This window comes from Dermacentor silvarum, chromosome 4 (assembly GCF_013339745.2).
Source record: "Dermacentor silvarum isolate Dsil-2018 chromosome 4, BIME_Dsil_1.4, whole genome shotgun sequence".
NCBI lineage: Eukaryota > Metazoa > Arthropoda > Arachnida > Ixodida > Ixodidae > Dermacentor > Dermacentor silvarum.
In genome coordinates, this window is record NC_051157.2 from 165025763 (window position 1) to 165035492 (window position 9730).

The following is a 9730-nucleotide window of genomic DNA, read 5'->3' on the forward strand; positions in this document are numbered from 1 at the left end:
GTATTGAAGAAGCGGACACCCTCGCCAAAACCGCTCACCATCCATAAATCCCGTTCACAAGAGCAGTCGCTTCCTTTGATTTTTCGAGGCCTGGATGCCAGAGTTGCAAACGGCAAGGGTCCCAGGCTACTTGCAGAGGGTGGCCTTACCAGGAGGGAACGCGGAACGTTGCTTCGACTGCGCACGGGCTGTGTCTGGATGGTGCAGCGGCTGCACGCCAAGAGACGCTCCAGCTCAGCGGGCTGCGAACGTTGCGGCGACCCCGAGACCCTCGAACACCTTCTCTGTGTTTGCCCAGCGTTGGCACAGGACCGCTAAAGGGTCACAACTGCCTACAGGCAACAGGGTCTACCTGCTGCGACAACCAGCGACCTCCTTTTTTGGTCGCTTGGAGTTCCTGCTCCTGTTCCGGTCGCTCCTGCTCGGGTCGCTTGGATCCCGCGACTCCACAATCTCCTCTTGGAGTTTGCGGAGTCGAACGGAATCACCGCCCATTGCTAAGCACTCGCCCCCAGCAGGCCATCGCCTTCATCACCGGCCTCCTCCATGATCGGATGAGACTGTTGCTGCTTCTCCTTCTCTTCCCTTCCTCACATCTTTATCTCCCACTTCCCCTTCCACTGACGCAGCGCCATGCTCCCTATTGGGCAGCCGAAATAGGCGTCATTCCCCTTATTAAACCATTACTACTAGAGCCGCAATAACATGATGGAACTTTGTTTCTTGGGACACGATTCTCCTTGTTGACAATTTGGCCTCCACTTGCGCGAACCAAAGAGCAGGGTCTGCCGGCCAGAAACACGGGAGCTTCAAAGCGACGGCTGAGACGGCAGGATATTGTGAGGGTTCTTGGGGTCTCTCAGTCTGGTTAGCATTGATTGTCGCCATTCCGCTTACCGTTGCTGTTTGTGCGATGAGCTGGCTAGCTGTGCCGGATTTTTGAAGGCTGTAGCGCTTGCTTTCGGAACTCCGGGTCACCAATTATGTGGCGGATAATTATACGTCACATTGAGCAGTTTCATCATCATCATCATCATCATCAGCCTATTTTATGTCCACTGCAGGACGAAGGCCTCTCCCTGCGATCTCCAATTACCCCTGTCTTGCGCTAGCGTATTCCAACGTGCGCCTGGAAATTTCCCAACTTCATCATCCCATCTGGTTTTCTGCCGACCTCGACTGCGCTTCCCTTCTCTTGGTATCCATTCTGTAACCCTAATGGTCCACCGGTTATCCATCCTACGCATTACGTGGCCTGCCCAGCTCCATTTCTTCCGCTTAATGTCAACTACAATATCGGCTATCTCTGTTTGTTCTTTGATCCACACCGCTCTCTTCCTGTCTTTTAACGTTTGTCCTAAGATTTTTCGTTCCATCGCTCTTTTTGCGGTCCTTAACTTGTTCTCGAGCTTCTTTGTTAACCTCCACGTTTCTGCCCCATATGTTATTACCTGTAGAATGCAATGATTGTACACTTTTCTTTTCAACGACACGTTTCAACGAGCTGTTTAACTGTTTATTATTATGGCTATACATTACTGCGTGGCAGTAGCCCCGCGAGCGCGTCTGTTCCCCTCGGAAGCGTCTGGTCTGCTCTCGCGACCGGGCGTAACATGATCCAATGTTTGTTTTACCCGCACCCTCCGGCGGCATACCGGGTCGCTCATGGTTGCGAGACGTTGAAGGAGAAACCGGAACTGTGTGCTCTCACAACCTTTTTAACTAATCAATTTACAGTGCCGTGAAAAGAATAAATTTTAATTTCAAAACATAATTGCTCAGATCTTTGTGGCATGTGCGCGGTGCAGAATGTAAACGAATGTACATGCGGCTACGCACTCTCATTCAAGAGCTTAAATAAACTTCTTACGCATACACGAATCTTGCGATAAGGTTTCATTGCCGTTTGTTTAGCGCAAGTACTAGCTCGACGAAAAACTTTAGGTGACCATAATGTTCCCTTTATGTGTCTTCAATGGTGCTACACCCGAGACGTTAGGTTAACGCACGTCTTTCTCCAACCACACACAGAGGAGCAACTGACGATGTGTCCTACCGCGCGCTCCGCCGGCGCATTAGGACACGAACAATGAATGGTTCACACCCCCTTAAACAATGGTCCAAGTCCTCGTAAACGCGGCCTCCCCGTTACGATGACACATGAGAAGTGAAATTCTACGTTGGAATCATGAGCGGCAACTGAGCAAGCTGTGGATGACGACGACGACGAACACGTGAGCGCTTTCACGCGGTTGCGCCGAGGGGCGCCAACGATCCAGCTATGGAAGAAGACGACGACGCTCGAGCCATTGCTGATGATGATGTAGGTACGAGCCGTGCTTTGAGGGAACAACAACAACAATTAAATCATCATAATGATGAAAAAGACCTGACGGTTAATCGGCCCTTAACAAAATATATGCTCCTCTATCAGATCTGTCCTATACAACTCTCTATTTGAACCACAACCGCCTTTTAGATGGGTATTTATTATTCTCGCGGCTTTGGAAACACCTCAACTTTTGGTTGCCTGAGCGCGACTTCCAGTGTGCCCCTTGAGAAACATAATGTCGCTAGGTGCTAGCGCCATAATAATGAGTTGTCTGGAAACAACTTTCATATACTGCACAACACAAAGAGCCCATGTTTTTTTTCTGTAGTACTAGGGCCATTTATGCCTTGTTTGTCATGTTATGTGTGATCTCATATATAATGTTTATCAGCGCCTATGGTATACATTCTGGTAAATCGAGCATTTTCATTCAAACTCACATATTTTGTCGTATTGCGTCTTTTACAGGTGTGTGCTCTTGGTAATTGCACTTCTAAAGCCGAATTGAAGAAAGCGGAGTGATCTAATAAAGAGCCATTTATTATTCGATTTACTCGGAACCTGTTGCATTCGAGGTAATAAATCTAAAATATGTACCTGCTTCTCTTCACTAAAGAATAAAACCGAGCAGTGCTTTCGCAAGGAGCTAATTGTCTTGTATGGCAGATTCATTTTTGCGGCAGATGTAGAGCGGCGTATTAATGCTCTCGATTTCAAATAAATTTGTATTTTGTCGTGCTTTCATAATTTGTCCACGACAAACGCTGCTCTGCTTCTGCAAGAAAAAAAACTAAGCTAGTTCCACGCTTGTGAAATCTGATGAAACAGCGGAGCTCTGCAAACATTGGTGTATAGCGTAGCGTGTATGACGCTCGCCTTCGGACCGTGAGTGCCCGGTTTGAAACAAGGAGGTTAAAAAAAAAACTTTTTTTTATCAACCTCCTCGGTTTGAAATTCCTCCTCACCAAGAAAGTTTATATCGTTTTTTTCTCTCTCTCTTTCTTTTTCTCTCGCTCGGTCTCTCTCTTATTCTCTCGCCTTCTTTCTCTCTCTCTCTCTCGCTCTCATTTGCTCTTTCTCTCGCCCATAGCAAGTTGTGTTGCAATCGTCGGTATACAATGGAACCAAATGGTTCCCAAAAATGCATGTTCTTCTATAACCACACTGTCCAGATTGTGGTGTGCATTTCTGTACATTGGCTCACATGCTCTAGCAATGACCTGCTTTACGTAACGCACCGTTAAACAAGAATTCCCTTAAAAGCAGCGTACTCTCACTCCAACTCCAGGCTGTCCAGAGAGACTGCGAAATGGCGGAGGACCACGGTGGACGCGGCCATCGACTACTACGGACATCCCACACGGGGTCTCCACGTAGTTCCTCAGGACCAAATAAAGTTCATGTCGGTCTGTCTGTCTGCAGGCGTGGGTGTATAGCGCAGTGGATATGATCCTCGCCTTCGGACCGTGGGTAGCCTGTCTCGAATCCCGCCTCGCCAAGATAGTTCCAAAGAGAGGTATTTTTTTATTTCGTGCTCTCGCTGTCTGTCTCCCTTTCTTTCTCTCTCTGCAGCTCCTCTCCTCCTACGCTTTGCTTTCACTAGTGATCAACGCTCGGCATGGTTCAACCTCGCCCTTAAACAGCTCCGCTGTTAAAAAGACCGCAGAGGACAGGAAAAGGCGACTGCCGATTTCCTGCAAGTCGGTCAGTCTGGAGTTTCCGGCTACTGCCTTGGCATCGTGCTGACTGTGCACAACGTGTGGTTCTTGGGGAAAGACCGTCGGTTGCATAAAAAAATTAGAGGCAGCTTCACACTAAGTGCTGCAAGGACAGGATAAACAGTGAAGCTGGTGGCCCTTCCTAGATTTAACTTTGCTTAACTTCGTTTGGCTTGGCGGGTGTTTAGCTTTAACTTTGCGTAAAGGGGCACTGAACCACTTTTTATTGAAGCGGAGAAATACATTTGAAGTGAACATAGGTTATTTCAGAATCACTTTATCTCAAAAAAGTACTTCAATGCGTTCAGCAGAAGTGGAGTTATTGGCAATCAAAGACAGCCACCGCTGTGCTCCCTTTCCTCCTTCAATGTGTGATGATTAAGTGTGGGCGCAGGTTAGCCAGACGCACAAGAAGGCAACCAGAGACACAAAGAGACGTATTTATGACACGAACGGCACGTGGGACAATACATGAACATGAACTATACAGATAAGCGGGTTCAGTGTCACGCTCGAGCACTCACAGTTCTTCACAGGAGTCCGGTCTCGTGGTGACAGCTCGGCGGACTTGGCTCTGGCGGCGGTGGGTATACGGGCGGCGGTTGACGTTGAGGGTGGCACCGGGACGTAGCCCGGTTCCGGGCGTTAGCTCTGCGTTATAGCCCGAGCTCGGTACCGTAGCGGTGGGATGAGAGCCGGGGCGAAGCCCAGCACAGCAGTGGGCGAAAGCCGGGGCGGCGCCCGGTTCGGAGAACAGGACCTGCAGGGGGCTCTAGGTCGTGGCCCGAGCCCGGCAGCACGGCAGCGGTCGTGCGAGCGGGAACGAGGCCCAGCTCCGCAGGACCCGCGTCGATGGTAGAAGCCGGGGCGGCGCCCGGTTCGGAACAGGACCAGGGGGCTCTGGGTCGTGGCCCGAGCCCGGCAGCACGGCAGCGGTCGTGCGAGCGGGAACGAGGCCCAGCTCCGCAGGACCCGCGTCGATGGTAGAAGCCGGGGCGGCGCCCGGTTCGGAACAGGATCAGGGGGCTCTGGGTCGTGGCCCGAGCCCGGCAGCACGGCAGCGGTCGTGCGAGCGGGAACGAGGCCCAGCTCCGCAGGACCCGCGTCGATGGTAGAAGCCGGGGCGGTGCCCAGTTCACAGTGCAGGACCGGGATGCCGGGACGTGGACCGGCGTTCGGTCCGCTCCATCTCGCTGCACTGCCCGTTCTGTCAGCCTGGCTGCCCCGTCGTTCCAGATTGTCTCTCCCAGCACGCGCACCGACCACGCGCACCAGCCACGCTCACTCCCGCGCTTTTCGGCCCCGCACGCCGAACACAAGCACAGAAAATCCCGCGCATTTCACCTCTCGGCCCCGCACACCGAGCACAAACCTTAAGTTGTCGTCCTCCTACCACAAATGCCTTGCACTGCGAAGTCTACGGCGGAGTGGGGCGCGGCCACAAGGCCCTGCCTCGGAAACGTCACCATGGCGTGCAGATGAAATTTCATTTTGGACTTCCGATTTTGGTGCCTATGAATAGCTAAAGTTAGGCCAAACGTGTTTGTCCTCAGTGAGCTGCAGTGCGCTTAGCCACTGGGCGGCACCTCGCTGGCGGCTGCGGTGTAGCTGATCGCAGCGACCAATAGAAGCCGTGTATTGGAATGTGCTTTATTACCAAATGAAGCACACAGAAAAGAGCGAGGATCATGGGGTCTTTTGAAACGAGAGCGTTTGAGAGAAAGGTGACTTCGCGTTCCGCTTGCGAGCTCCACGGACCGCGTACGACCGCAGAACTTGGCTGAGACGTTTACAACAGCGTATGCTACCCGAGGACTGTCATTTCACGAAGCCCTAGGGGTGGTTTAGGGCTCTGGTTTGGCTTGGCTGGTTCATAGCTTTGTCATTGGTTTTCTTTGCTTAACTTGGTTTGGCTTGGCTGGTTCTTAGCTTTAACTTTGCTTAACTTGGTTTTGCTAGGCTGGTTCTTAGCCAAACTTCGCCAACCACGAGTATCGTCCCGATTCTCGGGTTGTAGTCTTATTAAGTCCACTTGTAGTCCTACGTAGAGTTGACGCGCGAGCGCGCTCGTCACGGGGTCGCCACGCCAGCAAAAGCACAGCACTCTATTGTCCGGCGAGAGGAGTGGCCGACGTATCCGGCGCTCATCGGTGTGCCCCGGCGGCAGCCGCCGTCGAGATAGAGGGGTCGGTTTTCGCGCCTTCCATTATCACGGCTGTCCACCAGGCCATCTTGCTCGACGAGAGGCGGATGCGGTTCATTCTGAGTGACGAGGCCAGAGCGAAAAGCAGCATGTCGCATCCCGACGCCGGCTGCAGCCGCGGCAAGCCGACGAACGCCGGATAGTTCGGCCGCGCCTCGCACTGTGGCGAGGGTAACCTGAGAGAGGGTGGTCACCTCGTCGAGCGATGACGTCACGTGCGTCGCCTAACAACGCCTCGCACCAGCTGTTACGGGGCGTTGCTAATCAACGCGCGATGACGTCATCGCCAGGCGCAGTTTTTTGTTCGCACTACGCGTCCTAACCAACAGCTTAAACAGCTCGGCGGTAAAAATTGCTAAGAATTATATGTGTATTTTCGCCCTACGTGGAGCCTTGAAACCTACGGCACACGCACATATATCACCATCAGCCTGTATTTATGATATGCATTTATATATATATATATATACTAATATGAATACAGGACAAGAAAACGGCAGGTAGCGTGTCAACCAGAACAGCTCAGGCAATCTCGAGCTCGCGCCTCCCGGACGACTGGCGATGTGGCTGCAGCGCCGGGTATTCCTCTTCACCACAATCGCCCCCCATCGGAAAAGGAGCCATCTTGGCGACTCATGGTGAACATAGAGTCATTGGGTCGTAATACGGCTTCAGGCGTTGTACGTGGATGGTTTCACGCCCACGACAGCGTTGGTCCGTAGGTGGCGTCATAGGCTCGACAAGATAGTTTACATGCGATGTCTGTGCTACAACACGGTAGGGTCCTTGATATTCGCAAACAAACTTGGATGAGAGTCCAGCAGGAATGGCAGGAACCCAAAGCCACACAAGGGAGTCCGAAAGAAAGCGACAATGCGGGTTATCATCGTCACGTCGAGATTTTTGTTGCCATTGGTCGACGGTGGTAAACGAACGGGCGAGTTGACGGCATTCCTCGGCGCGGCGGGCAACTTCAGATATGGGTGGACATTCGGATGAATCGGGTCTGTACGGAAGAATGGTGTCGAGGGTAGTCGAAGGTTCGCGGCCATATAAGAGGAAGAATGGGGAGAAGTTTGTGGTCGCCTGTGGTGCAGTGTTTTAGGCGAACGTGATGAATGGCAGAATGAGGTACCAATCAGTGTGTTCAGAGGCGACGTATTTGGAGAGCATGTCGCCAAGGGAGCGGTTAAATCTTTTTGTCAAACCATAAGTTTGAGGATGGTAGGCGGTGGTGGTGCGATGAACGATGCGACATTCAGCAAGGAGCGCGTTTACAACTTCGGAGAGGAAGACACGTCCTCTATAACTCAAACGTTCGCGAGGCGCACCGTGAAGGAGAATAAAGTTTTTCAGGAGGAAGGATGCTATTTCACGAGCGCTGGCAGCAGGCTCGTGAAATAGCATCCTTCCTCCAAAGCAGGTTTGAAAGGAAGCGGATAAGAGCACTTATCCAGGCATCCTTGCGTTGCTCCGAAGCCATGTCGCAGCCTGCTGGGAACGAAAGCACCTAGTCAACGGCAGAGACGCAGCTCTCGCTTTCGGTAGACACGGGCGAACGGGAAAGCGCGTCGGCATTGGAGTGGCGGCGGCCAGACCTGTAGACAACGCGCACGTCGAAATCTTGCAACCGCATAGCCCAGCGAGCTAATCGACCTGATGTGTCCTTCAACGTGGACAGCCAACAAAGTGCATGATGATCTGTAATCACGTCGAAGGGGCGGCCATAAAGGTAGGGTCGAAATTTACCAAGTGCCCAGATTATCGCCAAACACTCCTTCTCCGTAACGGAATAATTCTTCTCGGCTTTGGTGAGGGTGCGGCTTGCGTATTCAACGACGTACTCGTCGAATCCAGATTTGCGCTGCGCGAGCACAGCGCCGAGTCCAACACCGCTGGCGTGGGTGTGTACTTCGGTCAGAGCTGTCGGGTCGAAGTGACGCAGTATAGGCGGCGAGGTCAGTAGACGACGCAACTCTTGGAAGGCATCGTCACAAGCAGACGATCAGGCGTAATCGTTCAAGTCGCTCCGCAGAAGCTGATTCAAGGGAGCGGTGACGGACGCAAAATTCCGAATGAAGCGGCGAAAGTAAGAACACATGCCAAGGAAGCTGCGAAGTTCTCTTACGGAGGAAGGTTTGAGAAAATCAGCAACTGCACGGAGCTTGGCGGCGTCAGGAAGAATACCGTGTTTGGATACCACGTGGCCAAGGATGGTGAGCTGACTTTCGCCAAAGTGGCATTTCTTCAGGTTGAGCTGCAGGCCGGCGGAAGTTAGGCACCGTAACACTTCCTCCAGGCTACAGAGATGGGTGGGAAAATCAGGCGAAAAAATAACCACATCATCTAAGTAGCACAGGCACGTTTTCCACTTGAGACCACGCAAAAGGTTGTCCATCATACGCTCGAATGTTGCGGGGGCGTTGCAAAGCCCAAAAGGCATAACACGAAATTCATATAGGCCATCTGGTGTTACAAATGCCGTTTTAGATTGGTCTTCGGGTGCCATGGGGACTTCGGGCGCCATGGCTGCGTAAGTCGATAGAAGAGAAGAACTCCGCGCCTTGGAGACAGTCAAGGGCGTCGTCAATCCTCGGAAGAGGGTAAACATCTTTACGAGTTATTTTGTTAAGACGACGGTAATCGACACAGAATCCAATCGATCCACCCTTCTTCTTAACAAGAACAACGGGAGATGCCCAGGGACTATCCGAAGGCTGAATGACGCCGCGCTTGAGCATGTCAGCTACTTGGTCATCGATAACACGGCGCTCTGTCGCGGATACACGATATGGTCTTTGTAGCAGTGGCGCACTGGTACCCGTGTCGATGCGATGACTAACAGCTGACGTGCGGCCCAAGGGAACATGCTGGCAGTCGAAAGACGAACAGAACTTGTCGAGAAGGTGTAGAAGCTTGGCGCGTTGGGAAACACTCAACGTGTCGGCGATGGAGCCATGTAAAACATCGGGCAAAGTCGGCTCCTTCGCGGGGTTACAGGTCACTCCGGCGACCTCATGAGTGGCGATGGAACCGGTTGGCATGTCAGCGATGGCAGCAGGGTCGACACACTGGACGCGGCCAACGCACTCCCCACGAAGCAACGTGAGAGGACAGGACAATCGCTTGGCGACGAGCAGTCTTCTGACGCCGGCATGAACGTCCAAAAGAGCGAAAGGCAGCGGGGAACATTTGCGACGAGCGAAAATGGCAGATGGCGTAAAAAGTGCGCTGGCACCATCAACAATGTTGCATGACACTGTGGCAAGGGCGGATTAGTGCGGTGGAATTGTAACGTCTTCAGCAACAAATACTTTATCTTCATGTTCACAAGCGTCAAGGAGTGGGGTATGACACAGCGTTTGAAATTCCACTTCAGCACGACAACAATCGATGACGGCCTTATTAGCGGAAAGGAAGTCCCAGCCCAAAATAAGATCGTGGGAACAAGAACACAGCACCAAAAATTCGACGATG

General features: G+C 52.3%; 1 protein-coding gene across 2 annotated transcripts in view; it reads left to right on the forward strand.

Annotated features, from left to right (window-relative positions):
- Positions 1 to 2888, forward strand: part of LOC119450762 (venom metalloproteinase antarease-like TtrivMP_A) — a 689114-nt gene extending 686226 nt beyond the window's left edge. For both annotated transcript variants that reach the window (XM_037714269.2, XM_049666199.1), the window contains exon 15: positions 2801 to 2888. In XM_037714269.2, coding sequence (XP_037570197.2) covers positions 2801 to 2854 — 54 coding nt within the window. In that variant the 3' untranslated portion in view covers positions 2855 to 2888. The remainder of the gene's footprint in view (positions 1 to 2800) is intronic.
- The last annotated feature ends 6842 nt before the right edge of the window (positions 2889 to 9730 follow it).